Source organism: Prinia subflava, chromosome 7 (assembly GCF_021018805.1).
Source record: "Prinia subflava isolate CZ2003 ecotype Zambia chromosome 7, Cam_Psub_1.2, whole genome shotgun sequence".
In the NCBI taxonomy this organism is placed as follows: domain Eukaryota; kingdom Metazoa; phylum Chordata; class Aves; order Passeriformes; family Cisticolidae; genus Prinia; species Prinia subflava.
In genome coordinates this window covers 18,245,376-18,272,850 of record NC_086253.1, presented here as the reverse complement: position 1 = coordinate 18,272,850, position 27,475 = coordinate 18,245,376, and the positions used below count along the sequence as shown (strand labels likewise).

Here is a 27,475-nt window from a genome sequence, read left to right as displayed (position 1 = left end):
CAACTTACTTGAAATTGGATTATTCTCTCCTGGGAAAGGCACAAATACATTCTCTCAGTGTCTTTAAGGTAAAATGCACATTTATGGAGCTGTGATACTGGATCATCTGCATCCAGTAATGCCGTTTGTTTATCTACTTTTCGAATTATCTGCAAATGAAAATTGTACATATATATTTAGAATAATTTCTATACTTTATTACATATATACAGTCAGTAAAGGAAGTGAAAAGTAATTTTTATAACATTTCCATGCCTCTCATTTCGATATCAACGTTACATTCATAATTATTAATGCTTTTGAAGCAAGAACACAACACTGAAGTGATACTCAGTATTACTTCAACGTGCTGCATGCATATATATTCCATCTACTTTGCTGAAGGATGGGGAAAAAAATTGAAGCTTCATCACAATCTACTTTTGTTTAATTTGCTGGTGTAAAAGAGCAGTTATGAATTATATTGTTATCCTCAATTACTATTAATTACTATTCTTAGTAATTAATATGCTTCTACAGTAATTAATAAGCTTTCACCACTGATAGGATATCAATAACATTCTGTGGCAAGCTGGTTGCTGAAGGAGAATAATTAAAATAAGGATTAACTAAAGGTATTGAGGTGTCCTTAAGTACAGTTTTGGAAATAACAATCACAACATATCAGTAGTTGGTCATTAAATGTTACTTAAAGACAACTGGAAAGAATAATTGTTCCTAACATTTCATAGTTCAGTGAAGAAATATCTGCTGACGTAATTCAGACCTGGTTTACCTATTTATTTCTGAAAATCAAAAGCTATTCCCTTAGACAGTGAAAATCTGTAGCTCATAATTTTAACTCAACTCCTAGAAAGAAGTTTAATGCTTTATGCAACACTACTAGATGCAATAGCCAAAACGCCTGAATATTTCTAAGCTGACAATCCAAACCCCAACTATGTCCTCTGCAATATCTAATTATTATAAAGAGTATTATTAGCAATATAAATTTAACGGTTAACTTTTTTCTTCTAAATTCTTTGCATTAGTTTATAAAATATCTGCAAGTTATCTTTTAATTGCATCACCTTCCATCACTCCTGTAAGGCAGTATGACAGATGTTCCCCATGGAAAAAAAACCCAGGAACCTTTAGCCTTATTTGTTTATACTTACAAATAAGGTTTCTGGAATAATAAATGATGCCATCTCCTTTCAGCAATAAAAAAGTATTAACATGAAGCCTTTTTAATAAAAAAGTGACATGCTCTTACTGAATTTCCTGTGCTTGAACCGTATCTGTAGTGTAACCGGTGTAACTGATTTTACTGTCAAACAAAATTTTCATTTTGTACCACTTATGCTGAGCAGGCCATTATCTTTTTCTTTTAGCTAGGTTTGGTACTGGGAGAGAATTTCTCATTACAGTCATAGCAAAATTAGTCTGGAAAGGGGAACAAAAGCCTGACTGCAGAAGTCTGTTTTTATATTGGTGCATTCTAAAGATGGCTTCTACCTAAACTGGACTTAGCAGAGCCTTGTATGAAACTCCTAATGGGCTGACAAGCCACAATTTCACAGAAGATCCCATATGAAGCACTACTGATTATTAATCACATACAATTCCACTTAGGCTGGCATTCAGTGCATAAAACAGGAAAAGAAATCTGTAATTATACTTAATGTTATTTACAAAACTCAGTACTGTGTATCCAGAAGTAATTTTTATTTTTTTAGTTCACAAACCTTAACTGGTTATTCCAAAGGCAATTCCCGTGTTTCAGATTTAAAATAGATAGTATTAATAAATATGGAAAAAATACTTTTTGCAAGCTGCTACTGGTATAATGTATCCTCACGAGTACACAGAAGTGCTTTTAGATTCAAATAGGTTTAATATTTTTAAAGCCGTGCTGGAACTCAACACATGGAAGAGTCTTCCTACTGGCTGCAAATATTTTACTTATCTATTCAATACCAGTATTTGAAGCATTTTGGAACAGAGAAGTCTACAATACTGTTTTTAAAATAGACAGATTAACCTATTTTGGCAGGCTTCAATTCAGAAAAATTCCCTATCTTATTTTACACATAGTTCTTTGTTCTTTGTTTACAGAAATAATCTGCAGATAAAAAAAAAAAAGCTTTAATTAAAATAAATGCCATTTTCCATATAAAACACATATTACCTGAAGGCAACACACAAGGTCAAGAACTGTAAACACTGCAAACCCAACTATGGAACTACATTAAGTTGTCATCTATAAATTAATTACAGCATTGGAGAAATGAAACTGTACCAGTCTCGGGAGTGCCATGCCAGTAACTGAGCATACGAGTTTGACAGTCTGCCCATAATGAATGTAGCCATCTCTCACTGTGAATTCTTCTCCTTCTGATTCATCATCATCCACTGCATGAAACAGGAATTTTCAGAATTACTTGTTTTAATCACTGTTTTTCTTGATAGGAGAAACATTTAACATCACACTATCACATCAAATATACACTCAGTAACAAGACAAGTCTGCATATGGGCAATTAATATGGAGGAAAAAATGCAGGATGTTTTTTGTGAGGATGAAGGAAATGAAAGTGGAAAAAAAAAATGCAGATTTGCTTTTACTTACAGAGGTGAATGTAAAACGCTCCCCACTGCTGTGAACTGGCATGGAAATTACCACCTTCTACGTGCAAATATCTGGTGCTAACTGTTTGTGATCGAAGTCTATTAAATAGTGCCACTTTTGTCCCTGATGCAATGCATACTGCAAGGAACACATACAGACTTGAGATTATAAAATTACTTCATTATTACATAAAAGGCATCAAAAAGTCACAAATAACATTAAATAAACTGAAGAACACTTGAAATCAAGACATAATTATCAAATATCAGTTAATTTAGAAAATATTTCTAGTTGTGACAGACCAAAAACAGTCATAAAATGATGAGTGCAATAACATACATAGTGGCTGTTCTCCAAAGGCATGCTAGCTCACAGAATTTTGCCACTTAGCCAAATGGGCCAGTGCTTGCCAGCTGAAAACTTCTTCTGTTCATAGTTCTCCAGCAATTGATTATTTAAGCAGAAGCTTTAGCTTGCCCTTGTGAAGTACTTAAGACAACTTTCAGCAGAAAAATATTTGAAGAATATTTGAAATATAAAGACAAAGTATTCTTACAAATCACAAGCAATTGAAAGGAAGACAGATGTAACTATGTCAAATTTTAACCATGCAACTTGTAATGTTCTCAGATCTGAACTTACTTATCATTCAAAAGAGAGACATGTAAAGTTTGCTGCCCTAAAAAAACCAGCAACTAAAATTTTGCCATCAGAATGGGCATGTTGTTCTACTTGGTTCACATTTATCATTGAAGAATGCCTGGTTCATATTCACTGTCCATCAAAACTATCTGTCTGAATACAAATTCAACAGTGCATACTCTGAGCCCACGGGTGTGAATTGCACAGCAACAGATTGCCTTTAGTCATGTGCCAAGCTAGCGGCCCCGAGATCCACATTCCATAGGTGAATGGGTTCCAGCCCAACACAGATGGAAGAGCCTTTTAAAGCACTAGTGAAGAGAGAGAGAAAAACAAACAAAAAAAAAAGGGTATCTCTTGAGGTGCTCCAGTGGTATGCAGGCAAAAAACGTTGGAGGAAAAGCAAAAACGTCCCCAATTATACATTAGCACCAGAGATATCGTTAGTTGAAAAACACGGTAAGTAAATAAATCTGGGTGAAATATCACCATACAGATTTCTTAAATTACTACTTAAAAGGAACCATGCAAAACAAAAATAAGAACAACATGAAAATGGCATGAGACAGTAAGAAGGTGGCTGTGATGTGACGAAGTGTGGTTTGGATAACATGATGCTTCTCATTTATCACAATCTGAAAGCAATCTCTTTGATACTGATCAAAACATTCTAGGCACCAGATCATGGCAGTTAAAGAGATCCAAAAGCTTAGAACCTGAGGTAGAACTTCCCTTATACACTTGTCTCAGTCCTCAGAAAACACAAGGGTTTGGGTGGACCTTTTATATTTACTAGATAATTAACCATGACTGCATAAAACTCAACAGGGTAACCTATCTATATTGGAATATTTTAAAATACACTGATGTGTACAGTTCTGAAATACAGCAAAAAACCAGAAGTTGAAAATTTCACCGCATTTCCCTTGTAGTCAGACCTTAAAATACATAACAAAAAATTAATATGAAATTAATTGCTAAATAAAGAAAAAACTGTGAAATACTTACAGTCTGCATTTTTCAGTGACTGCTTCTTTTTAGAAGGTTTGGAGATGACTTTGATCCTTTTACTGAGGAACACACCGATGTCATCACTATTGCCATAGAACATTTTTACTGATAACATGAAGTGCTTTCTCTTGTCTGAGTCTGATATGTATAATGTTTTGGCAGTGCAATAATTCTGTAGGTGAAAACATAGTGAGGCTTATTCTTTGAAGTCAATCCAGTTCAAGAAACTATGCATATTTAATTATGAATAAAATAGGAAAACTGATGCAATAGTTTCTAAAATACATGAGAACCTGTTTTTTTCCATCTCTTCTGTATGCATTTCTTTAATGACTACTGTTTAGCTTTGTAAAGTGTTGCACCCAACCTCTTTACTCTATGATCATTCCAAAGACCTTTACCAGGACTAAAAGACATGACTGGAGACCATAACTGTGTCAAAGCCACCTGTGAGAGGTCAAGAGCACTCCTAAAAATGACCCTACACTAGGCATGCACAAGGGACCACCTGTGCAGAAAATGTGCTGAGCTAAACTTGTCTTGAAAGGATGGGAAGTGATTTGGTTTTGAAATAAAAGGAAGTTACTTTTGGCTAAATGTTTATGCTAGGTGACAACAGAATTTAAAGAAAAATCTCATCAAGAACTTCAATTATTGTTTTCCTATTTAGCATATATGAAGCATTTCTGGTAGACTGTGCTGGAAATACTAGGTAGCTATAAAATACTGTAAAATAAAACAATCAGGTAAAATGAACACTTTTGCTGCTAGTTCCATTCCAACTATTTAAGTCATCACAAAAACCTTTAAAAAATCTCATAAGCTATTTACACCACTGTAAAAATAATCTATTAAATTTTTAAGATGCTACTTCAATTGCATTTTTAGGCAAAGGGACTTAAAAACTACTGCTAGCAGCAGATGTTTTGATACTTCCTTGATAACATTACTCACTCATGCAAGCCAAGGAGCAGGACAGAGAGTCTGGGCCAGAAATCATATTTTAGTTAGCCACTGATGCCTACCAAATAACCTAACAGTTTACTAAGTCTGTGTCAACAATCTACAAACTAAAGGTCAGTATCTTGCTATGAGCCAAAACCAACCATTCAGCTGTCCTAAATATTTGAAGGGATTTTTTTTTTTCAACCATTATTATGTAATACCTAGAGTTAAGAAAGCGATCCAAATACAAGAAATGTATACAAGGCATTCCTTGAAAGATGTACCATGTAGCTATAATATCCTTTGCAGTTAGTTACTTCGTGGTTCATTACAGTTTTTCTACCTTTCCTTCCAAGTTAAGCTGCTGCATTTCTTGGTCACTGTTTCCTATCCCAATAAAGGCGCAAGGTTGTGACTCCTGCTCAGTGCAACCATCCCGCTCCATTTGCTCTTTTTTTTTCTTCCATCCACTGCCCATGAGATACACACACGGAGGAGGACAAAAGAACCTGAGAATGAAGAACATATTATGGAATTACACTCAGTTTTCCAGATAAAACAAACTGATATGTACCCAATGCTTTCACATTCACACTTTGCACTTGAGTTTATATAGGCATGCCCTTCATTTGTCTTGAAGATTTTCTAAAATGCAAATTAAAAAAAAAAAAAAAAAAAAAAAGGAAAAAGCAAGGAAAATCAGCAGTAGATGCACTGCCACTGAGAAGCATTCCAGTTCACTATATGTCAGGTAACAATCTGGATCTCTACAAAACACCTTACAAAGAGATTCTGAAAGAAAGGAAAAAAGTCCTCACAAGTTATTATAGTCTTTTGCGGGTGATTAATATGATGGAGCAATTAATACACACAGAACAGTTTCACAAACTAATTTAAAGGACAACTGCTGACTACAATTCCTAAACATTTATAGAGTTTTGTCATAAGCAAGGAGGGAGCTGGCTGCATCCACACATAAATCTCTTCCCAGTTTTTAAATAGATTAGATAATTTTATATCTTCATCAGTATGTGTAAAAACTAAGGCCTAGTTTTCAGCAGCACTGACTGAAGTCTAGTCTATTGCTACTTACACCAATACATTCAAAATTAAATTCAGCATTATAATACAATGCATTGGTCTTGAAGTTTCTGCAAATTGTTAAAGCCCAAATCCTGGAAAGGTTTGGTTTTAGTTAGCAAACAAGCTGCTGTGTTTTTATCATCATTTTACTATGATCAAAGATAAAGTAGAGTGAGTACATCCCGCTGTGAGGTAGCTAAGGAGGCATGTAAGGGAGGGGAACATGAAAAAGTTTCTAATTATTTTATTTACTTCAATTTGGAGAGTAGTGTTATGACTTGGCACTTCTGCAACCCTTACAGGTGAGGATTTTCTGGCTTTGCTCCCCCCCCCCACCTTTAATTTTTGGGTTTTTTAATTGGGCTTGGGACAACTGAACTCCGGGCAGGGGGAGCAGGCTCTAGGCTGAGCCAAGAGCCAGTTGTGCTGCCGCAGTGGTGGGCAGGAGCTGTCAGGGCAGAGGGGTGAACTGAGCTGTGGGCTCCGAGTCATGGAAAATGATCAGAGAACAAAATTATTCTGCTTCTGAAGTGTCTGTGGGAGTCCTGGGCAGGAGAGGTCAGTGCCAGGTAACCAGCTGGACTTGATGATTTTAATCCTAAATGATTCTTATTTCTATTAAACACCATTAATGGTAGCTTTAGTATGAAAACACAGTCTAAAACTCCTATTTATCTCACCTATTCAACATTATTATTTCAGCATGATCACATTTATTTAACAGATATAAATATTTTTTCTAAGTTATTACAGAATTATTATTATTAATTATATTCTGTAATTATTATTAGAGAATTCTTAACAGGTGAAACAAAAGTGCTGTTAATAATACCATAATTAAATACACATATATTAAGAATACATATAAATAAATGCAACCATTTGTAGTATTTTTGGTTAATGGACACAAATAATGTATATTCTCTGTCAGAGAAACAAATCACCACATTTTAAGTCTTCGTGCTATTTAAGATGTCTTAATGGTTATGAAAATGAAAAAAAATTTACTGTCTTCAGGCAAAAAACTCCTAAAACTTTCTGTCTTGATTATAAATCTGCAGTCAAAAATTTTCACTTACATTTGTTATATTTACAACACAGCAAAGCAGGTATTATACCAATATGTATACAGCTGAAATATTTATGAACCTCTTTCAGAAGTATCATGGTCATCAGCTATAAGATATTCCTGATGAAGAAGTTATACGTAGATTGAAAATAAGTGTCAACCTTTATTAACAGAGCAATACTTTGCTAAAAGAAAACCATGACCAAACAAAACCAAGACTAAAATCCAACAAATCGCTTGTATTTCAAATAATATTACACCATAATGCACATGACACATTTACCTTCTTTCCTCATGTACTCTTTTGTATTTATCTTACTGGTTAGAACACAAGAAAAAAAAAAATCCCTACTTTTTTTCATATCCTTTCTCATTTCAGCTTTCTTCTAAATGAAGTCCTTTGAATAACTACGGCCACTAGATGGCAATGAAGACCTGTAAGAAACAAGGTGTAACCCACTGATGAAGACAAAACAAACTACAACAATTAAAGCACTCTTAAAATTAGAATGCGGAGAAAAACCCCTTGAAAACTTACTGAACAAAGAAAGAAACTTTTAAACCTGATTAAATTTTAAGTTTGGTTAAAACTACAGACATGAAGAACAAGTCTAGACACTCAATTTGAATGGGTTTTCGTTCGTGTGTTATCTACCTCTTTCTCAGCCTTCAGTCCTGGGTCTTTCTAACTTCGTATTTACAGTTTGCAAAGGCATGTACAGAAGAAATTAGCTATGAATATTCTATCCAATACAGAAAAATGAACCAGGTTTGAACTTTGGAAACACTGTATTAAATCAGATAATCATCAACGGAGAGAAAAACATTCCTTCAGTTAGTTCAAGCCAATCTATACAGAGAAAATGTGGTACTTCAGTAGAGAAGCTACTTTAACTGAACTTGCTAGGAAGCAAGGGCTAAAAGGGAAATAAGATCTACTCGTGTAATTTCTACCTAGTTCTGATGCACTCAACTCAGTGTTCTCAAACCCCAGGTTTCTGTCACAAAGGTTTGTTTCTTCAAATCATCCAAGTCATCCCTGTGTTCATCTTACAGAAGTCTTTGCCTTCAGAAGAATTCAGGTGCTTCTAATAGCTCGTTATTTTATATCCACAGTGACTTTAGAAGGGAAGTTTCTCCTTTGTATATGTTGGTCAAGTCCAAGTGTTTGTCAATTACCCACATCATTCTGAGAATGAAATTACTCAGCAATCTTTCTTCGTAGGAGATCAAAGAACTAACAACATCCACTAAAGAACTCAATGTGACAACAAGCAAATGAAAAATCATTAGGTACTACAGTGTTAAGGACAAAGCACTGGAGCCACAGGGTAAGCCCTGGAAAAAGCTATGCTCTCAATAACAATTTATCCAGAGGACAGGCAGACTCAGTTCAGTGAAAGAACTATTTGATCAGCAGTCATAGGAGCTCTTTCAGTAACAGCTGTAAAACAAGATGCAGCTACAGCATCCTCATGCTAATGAGCAGTGATCATGTTTAACTTTGGACAGCACAATCAAAATACCAATCTGGCTCGAAGTCTTTAGGTGAACTAAGCCTCCGAATCCAAAATACTTCAGTCCTTTAAACTACTGAATGTTCACACTGTTCAGAAGAGAGAAAAACCAGTGAATAGTAAATATGGAAAACAAGACAAAGAGTGTAAATCAAATACCCACACTCATCAGGATTAAACAGTACCTGAGTCTCTATCAAACATTAGGCAAAGTCTTAAATTCAACTAAAGCCCAACCTGAGCTTCTTACCTCCTGGCTTCTTTACTAAGCTAAAACCCATTAACTCTGAAGTGCAAGCCTCGTATGAAGGGTCAACTCAAAAAACTCAGTTCATTCCTGTTACTTAAAAGGATGGAAAACTCAAATTAACCTAGAAAGTCTGCATCCATGCACCTGGAATAATGTTACTGTGATGCCTATTTGAAGCAGGCCACACTACATGAGATCTGCACCAATCTACACCATCTACAGTGTACTTCACCATCTAGCAGCCCTCATCAAAAGTCTGAAAGGTAGTTACTGTGCTAACCTTTTAATTATGATGTGCAAAATTTGCTAATGGCAAGTATTTTCCATGATCTCATAACAAGTAAGACTTAAATAAAGACAAGAACAAGTGGTGGAATTTTGTCTAGGTTTAAGTTCCATAATTACTTGAAAGAGATGTCAAACCTAAGAAATAATTCCTTTTGTAACTTGAATTCCTCATTACAAAAGTAATGCAAATTAAGTTATTCTTTAAGGTCCAAAAATTAACCAGATGATATCTATGCCACAATGAAATCCCATGGAAAACAAGAAATTTGTCTATAAAAATGGGTGTGAAATATGCCTCTTTCTATAAAGACATATGCAAGCCAACTCACTTCAGAAATGGTAGTGAATGTAAAAATGATGAAAACTTGACTGTCCAGTTGCATAAATCAGCATTAAAACTTTAATAATTTTGCTTACTCCAGAAATATGAAGAAACAAAGGCCATAGACTGCTATAAATAAAGCAGAAACAATTTAAAAACTCAAGAATAAAAGGAAAAAGAAAAAGGAATATAATAATTCATCATTCAATTTTACTAAGTACCTTAGGGCACACATGGATCCAACAACTTAATAACTGGCACTTTCCTTTATGTTGATAATAACAGAACATCATTACTGATGCTGATAGTCTGGGAACTAGCAGAAAAATATTAGAGACAGTCTACACGGTGTGTTAAAGCTTAAGAAAAAATAAAATATTTAAACTGAAAAAATGAAACCTTAGTATGTATAGGACAAGGGGGAACAGGCAGAAACTGATGCACAGAAGTTCCACTTGAACATGAGGAAGAATTTTTTTACTGTGGAGATGACCGCACATGGAACAGGTTGACCAGAGTTTGTGGAGTCTCCACACTGCAGATGTTCAAGAACCATCTGGATGCAAACCTGTGCCTTGTGCTCTAGGCTGGACCAGATGTTCCCCCCACCCCCTGTGGTCCCTTCCAACCTGATTGATTTGGTGAATTGACTCCACACTTTCATTTCATACCCATACCATAACAGCAATCATTTCAGCACCAACTATTTGACGACCAACAAACAACTATTTTCATTCCTGATCACCTCTTATAAAGCTCTGAAGTTTTCTACACTCATTTGACATGCTTCCATTCTTAGGTAGATGAACCTCAGATAACCTGCATGAACAAATGCAGCTGTGCTAAGACACTGAACTGCACCTCAAGCAGTGTGGTAAAAGAATGCCAGTTTGCAATTGTTTCAAGCAGTTTATCCAACACCACCACTGCTTAGGTAAGGTATGTGCCACGGTAAAGCTCCAGGGAAGTATACACACTTTATTGTGAGGGGGGTTGATCCCCGCCACCCCAGTCCCGGTTTGGTTGGGTTGCACGTGGCTAATAAACGAGACGGGTATGATGGACAGCCCAGAGATAGAATTTAACACATCAGACCGCAAGCAGTGTCCAAAGAGCCGGGGCGTGGTTAGCCTGGCGTTTCGAAGGGTTTTACCTGGGAGAGGTGTCCAATCGCAGCTACATGGCAGGGGCTTGACTTTTCAAGTCTAAGGTCTTGAACCAACAGGGCTTATTTTGGGTGACTCAATGAGCATCCTCCTAACATCCCACCTCCCAAGGTCTCAGGTTTATTCCCTCCGTGTAGGGAACCTGGGCTAAGCTTTGATCTGTCCCAGGTAATTCGGCTCCCACATACACATCAAGTCAACAGGATTTTACGGCAATACTATGAAACACACACAGGAGCTTTCAGAGACCATTACCAAATAACAATTTCAAGCTTTGCCCTGGACTCCTGAGAACACTTCTGTAAATCTTCCAAACAGTAATGGAACTTTTAATAATCAAAATTACATACTTTATCTTTTTATATTCTCCTTTGTTTTGATGCTATTTGTCCTCCAGAATTAATGATACACTGGACAGCTTTGCAAAATGTTCCTTATGAACTGCTCTGGTCTCAGGAGGACGAAGTTACAGATACACTGAGAAAGTCACTTTGTTATCTGCAGGCACACCCCTCATTTTTGGGGTGTAATATATACTTTACTCATCTGCAGTGATGAGTTAACTGTGCAACTCTTGAATGACATTACAATCTGACAAGTTAACAGTTAGCGGTTTCTATAGTGTCATGATAAATCTTTTTGGCTTTTGAGTTAGTTGCAAAGTGTTACAATTATCCTTTACTGCTAGAACAGCCCGGCATTGCAAACCTTTTGCATTTAAACGTTGTAAAAACCAAGAGGGCTGCACAATTATCAGCAAATACACTTGTCTGCTTTTCTGCCCTTCCTCCTTCACTAACTTCCCACTTGATTCATATCAAGAATTTCAGAAACACCTAAAAAGCACTTTGATTAAACAATTCCATGGAAGTGCAGAACCTGGACACTGCCCAAAAGAAAGGACCAGAGAAAGACAAATATTTAGGCACAGAACATTGAAAAACAGTTCAAAATATAGTCTGTATCTCTGATTCACATACATCAGAAAGTGTGACTGAGACAGGTAACAACAAACTGAGAAATCTTTGGGTTTAATTACAGCATGTTTTCTAACAGTCTTATACATAAATCAAATCTCTAATCTCAAAGCTATAAAAACATAATGATGCAAAGGACTTATATAACAGTGGTAAAAGGTTAAAATTTCAAAGCCATTAATGTGCTGAATATGTGGTCTTCTTGTGGTGAACAAACATTAATAACACAAAAAGTAACCAAATATTGCACTATTCTAGTGAAATGTTAGGTAGAAGAGCATTGCTTAAAATTGAATAACACTGTGTTACATCATAAGAGGTCTAGGAACCCACATATGAAGGAGCATCCTGCTTACTTCTACTAGTCACACACACAGAGAAGTCTGCTAGAGAAGACTGCAGAAAAAGCACCTTTGCCTAAAAAGCATTTATTCCCATGTACTCCTGCAGATTCAGGCCCTTAGAAAAGTACCTATAATTGTAACATGTACTGTATTGGTTTTTGCAAAGGAATGTTTATCAAAAATACAGTCATGATCGACCTATCATTTTTTTTAACTTATTACAGATGTGATTCAGAAACTTGTCTTACTGAGGCTAGCCATTTCCCTTTCACATTAATGTGAAATTATTCACGAAAAAACTCCTCTATAAGCATTCACTGTCGATCATCTCATTTACTCCAACATTAAAATGGAAGGTATAAAATGAAAACAATTTTAGGCAATGGAAAAAAAGCTTTGCCCACAGACAGGGAACCTCTTGGTAGAAACCGGCATCACTCCATTGAATGCCACGGGTTTAAAACACTTGTTACATAATTAAATGGTTTAGGAGGAAGTATTTTATGTTTCTTCAGACTACAGTGCAATCTGAGGAATACTGCAAAGTGCTGTGCACCCGACTACACATGATAGTTTCCTTAGCTCCCAGCTGCAGAGAGACTTCAGTACAGCATAAGAAGTTACCTTTTTTCATTTCCGTATGATTTCTGCGCAACTTTCGCATGGAGTATTAGCACCGTTTGGTCACCTCGCTCCTTCAGGTAATTCCGCATTGCTTCCCTAAAAATCAAAACACAAAATAAGCTTCAAAAGTTCTTTTGGTTTTGTTCACAACAAAATGAAGACAGCTTTAGGGAAAAAAACCCAGGACCTGAAATTTGAAAAATGTCATAATTAACAGGGTCAAGATGTGTTGGCTTACTGTTCAAGACAATTACACAGCAGAAAGAATTAACTATCCTGCACAAAACTAGCCATATGGGGTCTGTGATCATTTACAATTACTACATTTTCTAGAAAAACAAATTCTTGTGATGTAAAATCATATCAATGCCAATAATTACACCATGTTTAAAGTCCTATTTCATTAAGCACCATGCCACAAATCAGAACACATTTTAATTAGTTAAATATTTTCTTCATGACCAATTTAGTATCTCATGATGACAAACTGTCTAAGCTTTCAACCAAATCAGTGCAATATTTATATACAAGTTTTCTTTTGGTTTTGAAGATATTAAGAAAAAATTAAATTCTTCAGCATACTGGTTCGCCTAGTTTTCTAGAGAAACTATCTACTTCCTGCATACAATCAGGTAAAAAAAAAAATTTTAAAAAGTGTTTTATTGTTCATCATCACTGTAATTACAGATGTTATATAAATGCTGTAATTACCTCAAACACACCAACAACAATTCCTTGAGAGAAGTGAGAGAACAATAACAGGCAGTCACTCTTCTGTATATTAATCTAACTGTCCATTAAGCAGCATGCCAAATTCAACACCCTAGGGATCAGCTGTGCCCGAGTGCTGGCAGGAACACCAGTTCCTGAAGGAGCTTTTTGAATGCCCACCAATGCACACATCTTCAAAGTCATCTACCAGAGAAATAAATTATGAATTTATCAGGAATTTATATGAAAAGATAAAACCCTACTTAAGAAGGGTTTTTCATTTAGTTGTTTGGATTTTTGTTTTTCTTCTGTGAACTGCGCCAACTATTGAATTCCCTTAGGAGAGATCTAGAAAAGCAAACATTTCTAGTGAAAAACGATGCAAGATGGAAAGCAGTATTTTATTAACTAGACCTTGTCCAAAAGAAATCCCCATACAGTTTCATAGAGAAAAGCAAGTAGATTGAGCCAGGGTTGGGTTGGACAACGACAACTCAGCTTTGCTAATGATGTTTTGCAAATTCTTGTGTTTGTCATGCCTGCATAAGACATGATTAATGTCTAGCGATTAGTGAGCCGATTTTCTTTGTAAATAGCAGGATATAAGAACAGAGAACAGACTTGAATTGCTGTTTTAAATTTGGACTAACTTGGTCTATTTACATTTGACACTGGTAAAACTGATGTTTATCCATGAAAGTACAGCTGGAAGAACTGTTTCAAAGCCCACGGAATTACTAATTTACAGTCATTTTTTAAGAATATATTTTAAACCCCAAAACAGAGTTCACTGCAAAATTATTATTATACATTTCATTATGATATAAATTAGCTGCATTTAAATTGTTTAAAAACTTTTAATCTGACAACTGGAAATATTCTATTAAGAGTACTATCACACTAAATTAAGAACATCTGTCATATTTAAAACTTTTAACTTGACAACTATTAAAAAACTACTCTAACCCAGTAACCCACACAGAAAACTGCTAGATGCTATCTAATCTTTACTTATAATTTTTTGAGGAAGAAAATTTGTGTTTTCTACTGGTCTGTTTCTACAGTGGATTTGTAGAATCCAAGCTCCTGTGAGAACAAGTGATGACTCCACTCAAATCCCTCCCATTGATATCTTTAAGTGGCATTTTTCATTATTCAATCCTGAAACTCTTCATGAAGGTAGTATTATTCTAGTTTACATCTAAAACCAACTAGCATAGTATGAACTCAGTAGTGTTGTTTTGCTGGAGCTTGCATGATCATGAACAGATTATTAGTCAAATGAGGCAGCCTGTAAACAAAAAATCCACAGCGATTTTCCAATAACTGAACTAAATGCTTTTAAGGATTTGCAGATACATTTTCAGCATTACATAAACAAATCAATCATAAAAGTCTGGGTGACAATTGTTCTGTTTCAGCAGTTTACTCTTCAGAGGAAAGTTAAACTGTTTCCAACCTCTATCATCACAGGAAAGGTTTTCAAATTGCTGCTTTGAAGAATGGCTGCCACTTCTCAGATACCCACTCTGTACTCAGGAAAGAGCAACAAGTACACCTGGTAGCTAAAATCCTGCACATGAAATTTAGAATAACTACAGTAAATAGAAAACTTAGTTAAAAGCGCTCACTGCATAGTCACTTCTTTTTTTGTTGCTCTTTTTCAAACATAGAAGATACATTCTATTTTTGTTCACTTTTTTTAAAATGAAGGAAGATAAATTCTGTAAGTAACTTTGGGGTTACAACATAGGTTTTACTACTCAACATGGAGAGCAGCTCATTACTCAAAACACAGCATCTTAGAAGACTGGCAGGCCAACAAGAAACTGCCATGTTTGTTCAAATACTTGTAAGTCAATGGATCAATTTTGCATTGAAGTCAAGTTCAATGATGACAAGCTAACTTCAAATCTATCCAGAAATGCAGTGAGACAGATAATCACAACACAAGATGTAAATGTTCCCCCCCACATCACGTGCTAACATAAGGTATCATTTCATTCACAACAGAGGCTGTCAGGGTGACAAGGGGCTTCCTCTATCACCACACAAAACTATAAAACAAATGGCACATCCTTTTTTGCTTTCAAGGAAACAGTGGATTTTAAAGCCAGGAGCTAATTATAATTGGTACAGTTGGTGGCACAGAATAATAAATATTTGTATAGACTGTGTTAAAGCAGTTCGAAAAAAGAAGGCGACTACTTAACAGTTTCTGGTGTAAATACATCCCAGGCAGGTCATGAGCAAATCAAGCACTGTACTGCAGTCACTCTAAACCTCCCAGAACGGATTGACTTGATAGTTCTATTTGATACTCTCTCTGATTGGTTGGGGTTCACCAAAAATTGGTTAAGATCATTCCTTTACATCACCGTGTTCAATTCTGGCAGCAAAAAGTGTTACATAACCTCCTTCTACTCAAACAAATCAGCTCATTCCTTAAAAATAAGCATAAAATTTTTTTATTTTTATAAAAATAAAAATAATTGAATAATCTACAATAACTGATACATGAAGTCAACACCATTTCCAAAAATACATTTTGAGTTTCACATTAAAAATAAGCCACTCTGTTAAAAATTATACTCTGGCTGCTGATTGCATATGTAATTGAAAAGCTTTGACATTTAAAATTCTGGGGTTAGCAACCCACATATTTTTAACTTAATTTTTTTTGAGAATGAAAATGGTAACTTCAGAAAATTTTTAAATACTGAGGTTTTTTTAATGCTTACCTTGTGAGCCGTTTTGGTTGAGGTCGCTCTCCAAATTTCCTGAAAAAGAAGTAGTTGCTAATTTAAAACAAAAGTGTTTAGTCATAATTTTACAGTAAGATACTATCTCAACTTCACAATTTTTGAAATTGTATGAGAATTTGATGTCTTTTCTTTGTAATTTCCTAGACAAGATCACTATTAAAATATTAACTGCCTCTTTGCAACAGCTTTTCCCACCACAGCAGAGGTTTTTTTTATTATTATTTGAACACTAGGTAACTTTCTTTGTTGAAGTCACATTTGCTCTAAGAATCACTTCTGAAAAGTTCAGACATCACAAAAATGTAAAGAAGCAGATGATCTTTGCTACACAAATGACCAGCAATGACATTAATGTAAACATATAGAAATTAACAGACATATCTGTGTTGACAAATCAGTGAATGCTTTCCACCAGGACAATTTCTCAAAAATCTGTTTTTCCTTCATGACTTCTTACAAAAAGGATGACAACATTTTCATACATGCCAGTACAGAATTACAGGAAAAATCTCTCCTATGGAATGCAGCCAAGCCTGATCCATAAATAGCCTGCAATACACTCAACGTTTTTTCGCCATAAAGTGTTTTGAGACAGCTGTACTTCTTTCAGTGCTTCAAGATGGTTCTTGAAAGAAAGAATATTCTTTACACTAGGCTAAGACTTTCCACGAAAGTCCTTATTTACATAAGACACCAAATTAACACATGGCAGATATATTTTCATTACCAAAAACATCCTCAGATTAAGCCAAAATGGTGAGGTAAAGATGTGAAAAAAGGAAGGCTGCACCCTACAACATACATCTGCTAATCCTGGTGAGGAAGTGTGACCACAAACTAAAATGATGACAACGACAGGGGAAAAAAACCCCAAGAAACCCACAACGCAAAAACAAAACATAACAAAAGGACAGGCTTAGCTTAACACCTTTTTGCCTAAAAATAAATAGAGACATGAGAGACTGTGCTTTTGTTGCCAGTGTTCATAAATATCTCTATGAGTTGCCTAGTACATTTTATAGGTGGGCATAGCTGTCCCTTTATGCTTCCTGCATAGGGAAAAGAACCCTTTCCTACTATTGTCCTATGAGAGTGTTGGAGGCTCCCTAGGACAAGAATTTGATCAGTAAGTGAGGTGACAAGAAATTCCCCTCTTCGTGCAATGGATCTGTCCTGGACTCTACAGCAACTGGTGGAGGAATCATTTCATACATTCCAATTTAACTTCTGTAATCCTAGAAATGTACAAATATGTAATTATTATCATTTATATAGTTGAGCAAACTAGCACTCTCCTGACAGGGCAGTGACAACATTCAGCCAATTGCAAAGTTATTTTTCCAGATTTGAGAAATATGCTTTCTAAAATACTGGCAGTCCACATAGATGAACTGAATTAATGACATGAAGCCAAATTTTCTTTTCAGCTTAAACAATGAAATAAAAATTTATTTTTCCAACCAGACATAAATTCCCTTCATGTTTTACTTTGTTGTTGTTAGAATACAGTTCACTTCTCTGGCTTTATTTTAATTTTAAATGAAAGAATGAAACCAGAATTCTTACTGCGAGATTTGTTTTTATATATTTTAAATTTTGAGGTCTACTGGACACAAACTTAATTTATATTTTTCTCTGTGGTACGCATCATGCATTGACATATCTGTAATGCAGAAAAGGTAACCAGAAAACCCAAACAGCTTTGCAGTTGGCAGCAGGAAAATGACATCCAAAGTTTTTCTGCTTCTAACCCTTATCTTTTCAGGATCTGCGTAGCTACCCCCTGAGCACACCCTGTGCCTCTGCTTTTCCCTGGATAACTGGGTGTGTATTCCAACTCCCCGTACTATCTATGCAGTTGCTGTTCTCCCCTGAAGACCCAGGATCATCCTATTTGACAGAGGGTCTGTGACTGACTAGACAACAGATTACCTTTAAGCAATACTCTACAAACAACACCCCTATAGATTAGATCCCTGCTTTTGAGCAGAACAACTCTCTTTGTTTCAATCCCTCTGCACATTTCAATTCAACACACACAAAAAAAAAATTAAGAGGCGCTTATCTTGGAGCAAAGAAGAAGGAATTACAGACACAACACTTACTACGCGTACTATGGTCAATGGCTCCAATCCAAGATGAGGACACTAATACACCAGAAACTGCATTAACACAAAAAAACCCCTTATAGACAAAACTTTACACTGCCCCTAAGGTAACACACACCCTTGCAGAACTCTTGAATGCAGCAGATACATCCCCCTTGCACATACACTTAATTACTAAAAAGATTTCTACTAACAAGAGATCTACACAACACAGTTGCCATTACTGAAAAAAACAATTCCATCTTTCCCTTTAGTCAAATCCTGAACATACAAAACAGGAGAAAAGTACCAAAATCCCCATTCTTTAGAATCAGAGCTAAAGCACGAGTCACTCTGGAGATGTACAGGGCAAACTCTGATCTGACGCTCAGTGCAATACCTCTCTAAATCATACCAGCCCTCCCCAGCCTCCTCGGCACAAAATGAAGTTATTTATGTTACTGTAATCATTTGTGAACACATATAAATGGTACTCTTAGCAACACGAACCTTTCAAAGAGATGATGTAAACGGCATAAACCTTTTATTATTTTTTAATATACATTAGCGGGAGGTAGAATAGGAGGAAATTGCATCTTGACATTTACTTTAAGTCCCGTTTTAACTGTTTCTAAACTACATTCAGCTACTTTTCTTCAATAATGTTGTCTTGACAGATGACTGATGGTTATGTACTACAGCCATGGTGTCAATGAACAGCCTTTTCCTGTATCATTACACAATCATTTCAATTATCCCACAAATATTCACCTTCCTAGCTCAAAGCAAAAGTTAAAGAAGTTAGAATTCAAGAATGATTAAGAATTAAATACGAAACAGAAACATCACCATATCATGGCATTATTCTGCCACACCCTCACAATTCTGAAAACTTGCAGCAGTGGAAAAAAGTCATCTCAGAACTCTAAAAGCACGAAAGTCAGTATAAATAATCAATAGTTTTTGTATGTGATTGGCTAAAACTCCAGCCTTCAGTGAGAGTACAAGAGAAAAGTGACAAACAGATGCAAAGACCTAAGAGACTGATAAAAGATATGCAAAATGTAGAAATGAGATAGTTATTCTCTCCTGACTCACAAACATAAGAGTTGGGAAATATATCCAATACCAAACATTTAATTTTGGAATATTTTTTCCTTGCTCCACAAACATAAAACTTAGTTGTGAAACATATTGCTAGAGAATATTGTGGAGGCTGAAAGCAGAAGCGGGCTCAAAAGATTTAACAGATGTCTGATACAGAACTTAATTAGATTCTATTAATTTATCTTTTTCAGTGATTCCAACGGTGTTGTGTAGATCTCTTGTTAGTAGAACTCTTTTTAGCAATTAAGTGTATGTGCAAGGAGAATGCATCTGCTGCACTCAACCTTGTTCTCAGGAAAACCTAAACTATGTTCCACCAGCAGCAAAGAAAATACCATGAGTTATAAAAACCCAAACCAGCCTACATTTACCCTGTCTTTTATATTCTTTCCTTACTCATGCCTTACTGATGACTAGCAGGCATGGATCAGTATGTATACTCCTATGAACTAGATATATTCCAAAGCAGCAACTGCATCCAGGACTTCCAGTCACACTACAAAACTCACACATACAAACAAGGCACAGTTTCAAAAAAAAAAAATCACATGTATTTCATTTAATGGTTCATCTGGTTTGCTTTTTCCACACATTAGCAAACTGATGTAGAGATATGTATTGACAATATAACCTAAAGGACAGAAATTATCAGCAACTACTACACAGATTAAAAGACTAAGATTCTTTTAAAGTTTTCTGATGTTAGGACAGGTGAAAATGCAAGAAACATATATCTATGGTTTTGTACTAAATGACATCCACTGTAAAGCTGTGATGGTTATTTCAAACTTTCATATTTGACTGGCATGTTGAAAAATGAGCCAGTTCAGATATTAGAAGGTTACCTGTCAGATATGACAGAGACTGCAACACTTTTCTCGTGTAGGTTTTCACTGGATTTCACTGTTCTGGAATTTCTTTAAATATTCAGTATTTTTATTTCTCCTTTCTTTCATCTTGAAAATATGCAGATCAATAAATAACAACAATGTACAGGAGAGGAAACAAAAAATGTATCATAGTTCTATTCTTGCAGTGGTTATTAGACAAGATAAATATATGTAACTTGAAGTCCTAATTACAGGTTATGTATCATTATACTGAATCATCACCAAGTTCCTTTAATTCCCTGGTTTTTTTTAAATTTTACTATCCAAGACTAAGTGCTCTTTCAGGTGTCCTGTACTGGGATTCTAGACATACAGTTAAGTTGCTGTTTCATTCCCATCAGTTCAAGCTGTATTCTATTAGTATATACTAGTATATCCTAATATATTAGTATATCCTAATACACACTGTACTGGAATCATGAGTGAGAGCATTAGTCACACCATAATCACCTGCTATTGGAGCTAGTTATACTTGTCCTAATAATTCTTTCCCAGTCCTGTTCTCTTTTTCCAACTACCAGTTAGCATTTTGTTATTTCCTGTGTTTTGTCTCCTGATGCTTTGCATAAACTAATTTCACTTCCACACTTTGCACTGTAGGCAAAAGTCTTTCTTCAGCATCATGTCCCAAATCATTCAAGTCCATACTTTTCATTAAGGCCCAGTTTGCCATTTAAAATTCTTCTCCCCATTCACAGAAATGTAAGGAAACATCTTCTTTGTCCTTTTATCTCTTTACTGCCCTTCAAGTAAGTATGGAAGTTAACAAGTGAACTAACACTAATCTTATTAGTACGGTAGACAGTTTTACTCAAACTTGTAATATTCTCAGGTTAGGTAAACACGTGGTACAATATACAGGGTAAGTTTCAAATGTTTTCAGACAATACAGAATGTGAAATCCTATTTGGAATTCCTAGCTCAGACAATATGTACTCTAATTTTCTGTGGCTGCAGGAATATGAATTTTCACTGTTTTCAGCATCTATCAGTAGTTGCATGCCTTTACTAAACATGCAAATTTTCCTTTTTTGTTATACATTCTTATTTTCTGGTTATAAATGATTCGGCTCAATTTTTTTATTCAATGGTTTTCCATGTGTCAAGTCAACTTCAGATGGAAAAATAAATAAATGAAAACTAACCAAAACATTCTGCCATTTGCAAGAAAAAGAATTATGAAAAAAAAATCTCTACAAAAATCACATGCTATCCAATCTTCAACTGTGACGGAAGATCTATGGCCACTGAACAGCTCTAGAATCCTCCTGCCTGGAAAATGAACTTCACTTTTTTCCGGTACTGGTCTTCAGCCAAGAACATCATTTTAACAGTCCCTGTGAAAGACCATTCACCTTCATGTACTAAGCACAGAAGCCTTAAAAAAATATTTCTGTAACGTACAAATAGAGACAGACTTCAGCAGTTCGGTATTGTATCTTCACTTGGCCTATGGACTGACACGATTTCTGGCATCTAGTCAGAACAGCGCGGCTCTTTCTGTAAATGGTCTCCAGAGAAGCAAAATGCAAAAGGGAGTTGTCAAATTTGACTATAGCAGAAACAACAGCTGAGCAGAAAGCAAGTGTGTTGGAGAGGCCAACATGGGGGAGCAGCAGAAACAGTGAGGACTAGGAATGGGAAGACATGAGCTGCAAATTAAGAGTTGCTAAATGAAAAACATGGACCTGAGACCACTATGGGAAATGGGGCATCAATAAATCTGTGGCAAGGCAAAACATTCAAATTTAACTCCAGAATATACAAAACATAAAAATACACTACGATTACTGTTTTCCATGCCAACTTTTTTTGTGACAGAAGTTCCCCTGGTGTCTTAAAAATCTCAACACTTCAATCTTGTTGCCCATAGGTAACTAAACCAACCACGTGCGTATTTCCCCCTCACCACCACATGGGTGAAGAGCAAAACATGAATAAAGAGCAAGAAAACTTTTATGCTGAGATAATGTAATTGTTTAATATACAAAGCAGAAGTGGAAGTGGAGAAAAACAAAGTGAAATGGGTAATTCACCACCACCCATGATCAATACCAAGTCACTTCCTAAGAAAAGCTGGGTAACCTCTCTAAATCCCACTCCCCTCCAGTTTATTGCTGACCATGACATTGCATAGCATGGAATACCTCTTTAGTTTGTTTGGGTCACCTAGCTGGTTGTATCCCTCCCAGTATCTTGAACCCCCCTCAGTCATTGTGGTAGGACAGACACCAGGCAGAGTGAGAAAGAGAGAAGGCCTTGATGCTGTGCAAACACTGTCCAGAAAGAGCTAAAATACCAGTTATCAACTCTGCTCTGGTCACAGTGTTATCAGCACTGCTCTGGCCACAAAGTACATGGCACCGTAACAGCTGCTATGAAGAAAATTAACTCTGTCCCAGCAGGACTCAGTACAATGAGAAAAGAAAAATGGACACTCTCTGCATGGGAAACAAATGCCAGATTTTAAAAAGGCACAGAGTGCCTATTCATTTGAAAAGTTTCACACCCAAACACCCGACTGCCAACTGGACTCACTTGCCGGTGCTTTTGACTGATGTAGCAAAGGCCTAACATCATTCCTGAAGAGCAAATTCAATTCTTTATTTGTCCTGTTATACCACAATATATATCACAGTATTTGCTGCAGAACATATTAGAAGAACTCTTTAATAGGCTACAAGAGATTACTATAATACCTCAGTATGTATTTTGGAAAAAATCCCCAACCAAGTGTCACCAAGAAACTGGCTGGGAAGGAACTTACCTCACACTGTTCAGTTCAGTGGTTTCAGTTCCATCTCCCACAGCACAAATGTCTCAACATTGTGATAAACAAGATATGGCAATCACTAATTTAAGGCAGTGTAAGACCCAGAGTATTTAACACAGAAATTAAATACAGAATAGAGTGATTAAGGATTTTACTTCTTCAGAGGACAACCAAGGGAAATAATGCTTGAAACAGGAGGAATCTAAAAAAACCTCCAGATTTTTATATAGTCTTTGGCAACCTCTCAAACTACATTATGCAATTCAGAAAGAAAGAACACAAGAAAATCTAACTTCTGCTCTCCAATGATATGAAGTGACAATGAAGTTTGGTGAGAGGCTCAAGTTAAGTCCCAACATTTCTAATACCTATCAAATAGCTGGTATCCCACAAACCATTACATATGCTAGGATTGGGAAAGAAGAATACTGCCACTTCAACCACTCCTAAGTGTATTTCAGCCAGGAGTGCAGCAAAAGAAACTCCTGTGCTTCACTGAAGTCCAGTTCTAAAAGCAGTGTTAATTGTCAGGTGCAACCTTTTCCTAGACCTCTTACAATGCCATGTAACTTGTGAATGAACAAGAAGAGTTCATGACTCAACACTCAGACAAAAATCTTTTAAAGTAAAAAAAAAAAAAAAAAAAAAAAAAAAAAAAAAAAAAAAAAAAAAAAAAAGTCATTTACAGATTTTTTTTTTATCATTCTTCCTCAGCTTTTAATAACTGCTATATATCTGGAAAGCTAGAAAGTCTATCAAGTGTGTTCAGCTCCTAGCACCAGATAACTAGACCCTCGCTGTAACAGGGTCTATTACTTTCTACCACAAAAAACAAAAATACTTCTCAAAGAATTCATTTCAAGTTACTTTGTAATCCTTTACCACAAACTCACTATACTACAAGCTCATCAGTATGGGATCTTAAGGGTTTACTTGGCCTACTGAGGTTATCTAAGATCCAGGGAAGTTAAATATTCAGATTTCCATGCAAAGTTTAAGGATCAATATAAAAGTATTCCTTCTCAGCCACTAAAAGAGACATCATCTGAGAAAAGCTGAAAGAGATGGATTTATGTAGTGTGCCGGGACTTCTTTTTCTCTTTTTCTTTTAATTGTCTATCCTCTGCCCATTTTCAGTTTCAGTTTGCTTACCATGGACAAATTAGTGAAGAACTGAAGAAGCACTGAGGGAAGTTCATATTTATGGACTTTTAACATGTTTGAAATTATCAAAGCCAACATATGCAACAGCGCCCATGTACAGGGCATGCTAATTAATTCTCAGGAACGATCCCTTAATTTGGCATTTGCTAGAAACACTTCCTTCAGCTTGAACAGCATACCACTACATACTACTACATCCTACATGGTAAGACTCAGCCACTCCACAGACTTGTTTTGGTTTTGCAGATTTCTACACTTAGGATAACATGTTACACCAACTGCAAAAGCAGGCATACATTTTAAAACACAGGACATTCTGTTCATGTAGGTATACTTTTCTGTGCAGATTTTGGTGAAGACAAGATGTAAATACTGAAAATATTTCTGTGCATTCATCAACAAAACCATAGTCTATTAAAAACATTTTAGAACACAACTCCCAGGGGAAATGACCATCTGTAAATAGAAAACTTTTTCTCATCTGTTTGTTTCACAGACCCAAAGAGAATCCCTACATATTAAAAAAATGGGCCATTTATGATCCAGCATGAGCTGGCATGTAAAGACTATTCCATTTAATACAGTGGTTGGAGCCACATCACTTTAAACATGTCCCCTGGAGGAGATAACTGCTGAATTTGATTTCTGCAAGTGCATCTTATTCCACACTGATATCCTTTATTTTTAAACAAATTTGAAAATAGCCCATATGATATGTCAATGCTAAAAATGCAGAGCTCAAAAAAGTCATGATCTACAGGTTTTACACATGATTAAATAGTCAAAATACCTCAAGGACACAATTTCTAAGAGATTAATGCAAAAGACATATAATTGTATATAAGAATTCAGTTAACATGGAAGTAAACACAAGCTATGCTCAAACAGAGCATTTCACTCTGATCTTCTCCATGGATGAAGATATTAAATAAAGGAACCATACCAATGGCTAAAACAAAGGAAAATTTTATCTTCTCCAAAACAAAAATGGGTTCAATACATGCAAGTCTGATTATGGGAAACAGAAACAGTTGTATTACCAGTAACATCCAGCACTAAACAATCTCCACAATGGAAACACAAACTAAAGAACAAAAATAAACAAGCTAATATTGTCAAAAGAAAGGACAGATGATGAAGTAATTCTTATCCACTCTATACTCCACAGCCTACAATTGCACACACCCTTCATTCTTCCCGAAGCTCTGAGCAGATCAACATTTCTCAGGCAACTCCCCCTCCACGTCCCACAGGTTTTTTGGGGATTTGCCCTCCACTGATATTTGCAGGTTGTTGTAACAATGCCATACAGTCTAATGTGACCCAGCATACCCTATGTTCCTAACTATCTGCACAGCATCATAGAGTAAGGAGTCTTTAAATCCTTAGACTACTCACACCCACTCTCTTGTCTTGTTCTATCACATCACGCAGTGAGGCACAGAAACTGCTGAAGAAATGACACCAATTTCCCCCTGTTGCTCCCTCCAGGTGCAACTACATCCCTAAATGTGATCCTCCTGAGACTGGTGAAGTCAACAATTGACTGACAGCTTCCAGCTCACCCATCACAGGCTGGTTCATCCTTCAGGATGAACACACGCACATGCAGTCATCAACTCACTCTCACTTTTGCCTGCCAGCAGCACTTAGGCCCTGATTCTCACTAGGGTGTATACTGTAACAAATATACTGTAACCTTTGTCCTGAAGGTTAGAGCTGAATTAAAAATAACCCATTTTAAAAAATAAGTACAGTTTTCATATTCACACACAAAGCACCAGTCTCAGCCAACCTGCTTTGAAACACTGACACAAGGTATCCTCTTTCTTATCCATCCTACAAAAGGAGAAAAAAATAATTAAAACCACAGCAATCAAGAATGTCAAACAGACATAAACAATGGATTTCTACTACTCCTAAAGTCTCTGTCTCTTCTGTAAAGAGTGAACGATGGGTGGTCCAACTGCACTGTGACTCTTTGGAAGCAGGGGGCACAGCAGCCCCTGAAATCACAAAACCAGAAAGGTTTTGATCAATATACAAAACATTCCCCCTCTTCAACAACAACAACAAAAAAGACCCACCTGCTCCAGGGTGAGTGCCACCAACCATGCACTATCACACCTTTGTACTGCATGATTCTGTACTGCCCCCAGCTATACTTAAAGAATTTAAGTCCTGCAACACAGGGAGCATGTTACGTGTTTGAAACAAGTCTTCCACTGCACAGCACTGTACACACTTTCGGCACTGCATCAAAAATACAACAGAAAAAGCTCTGCTTCACTTAGTCACGCCCTCTCACTGCAAGTCACTGGTTCAATTAGAAACTCCCTCTCCCTTTTCTGACCTGCTTTCATCCTCCCACACTGCTTTCATTATTGTACTCTCTTTTCCAATCCCCACAAAATCACAGAACCACAGCCACAATTTAAATAAAGCTTGCACTGTATCAGTAAGCGAGCTCACTTTTAAACAACTTACAGAAAGTGAACAAATTCACTTCTTTATAGCAGTCTATCTAGATTTGGAAAAAACTCCACTCAGTAATCACTATACTAGTATATGACTCTAGAAGTCAAAGATCTTGTCCAAACAGGACATAATTTCAATCAAGACAGCATTCACACAACTCTACCACACTAAGTGAGGCAAGGAAGTCAGTAATGATAGCTTGTTTAATGAGGAAGTGCCTAAACATACACCTGGAGATGTGTTTTCCCTGCTTCTGCTTTTAGCTGTAGGAACCTGAAGCAAGGAGCTAGTAATCCAAAGAGCTCAGGTATACTAAAGAACTTAGATACTATCAACTTAAAGGATAAAGCCAAAGTTGGAGTGGTGTAGAATGTAAGAAACATAGTAAAACATTACTCAATTTATTTTTATTCCTTTATATTCACGTTATTATTTCCCTTTTATTAACTGCCTAATAACATTGACTCAAATGTTTAACGGAAACTGCAGACTTGGACACACATACTCTAGCAACTGAATGAGTTATTAGCTTGAAAAATCAGCATGCCAACAGAACCCCAGCCCCTGAAACACAATATAATTTGGCTCAGCTATTGAAACTGCATAGGGAATGCGCTCATTAGTTTTATCATCATCCATTCAAACCAAAAG

The 27,475-nt window shown here is 36.1% G+C and overlaps 1 protein-coding gene across 2 annotated transcripts in view; it reads right to left on the bottom strand.

Moving 5' to 3' along the window:
- RBPJ (recombination signal binding protein for immunoglobulin kappa J region) overlaps positions 1–27,475 on the bottom strand; it is a 54,713-nt gene that overhangs the window by 6,260 nt on the left and 20,978 nt on the right. For both annotated transcript variants that reach the window (XM_063401738.1, XM_063401739.1), the window contains exons 2-8: positions 16,302–16,340; positions 12,850–12,945; positions 5,553–5,718; positions 4,262–4,436; positions 2,612–2,749; positions 2,282–2,394; positions 9–149 (exon numbers count right to left, since the gene is read on the bottom strand). In XM_063401738.1, the coding sequence (XP_063257808.1) occupies positions 9–149; positions 2,282–2,394; positions 2,612–2,749; positions 4,262–4,436; positions 5,553–5,718; positions 12,850–12,945; positions 16,302–16,340 (868 nt within the window). The remainder of the gene's footprint in view (positions 1–8; positions 150–2,281; positions 2,395–2,611; positions 2,750–4,261; positions 4,437–5,552; positions 5,719–12,849; positions 12,946–16,301; positions 16,341–27,475) is intronic.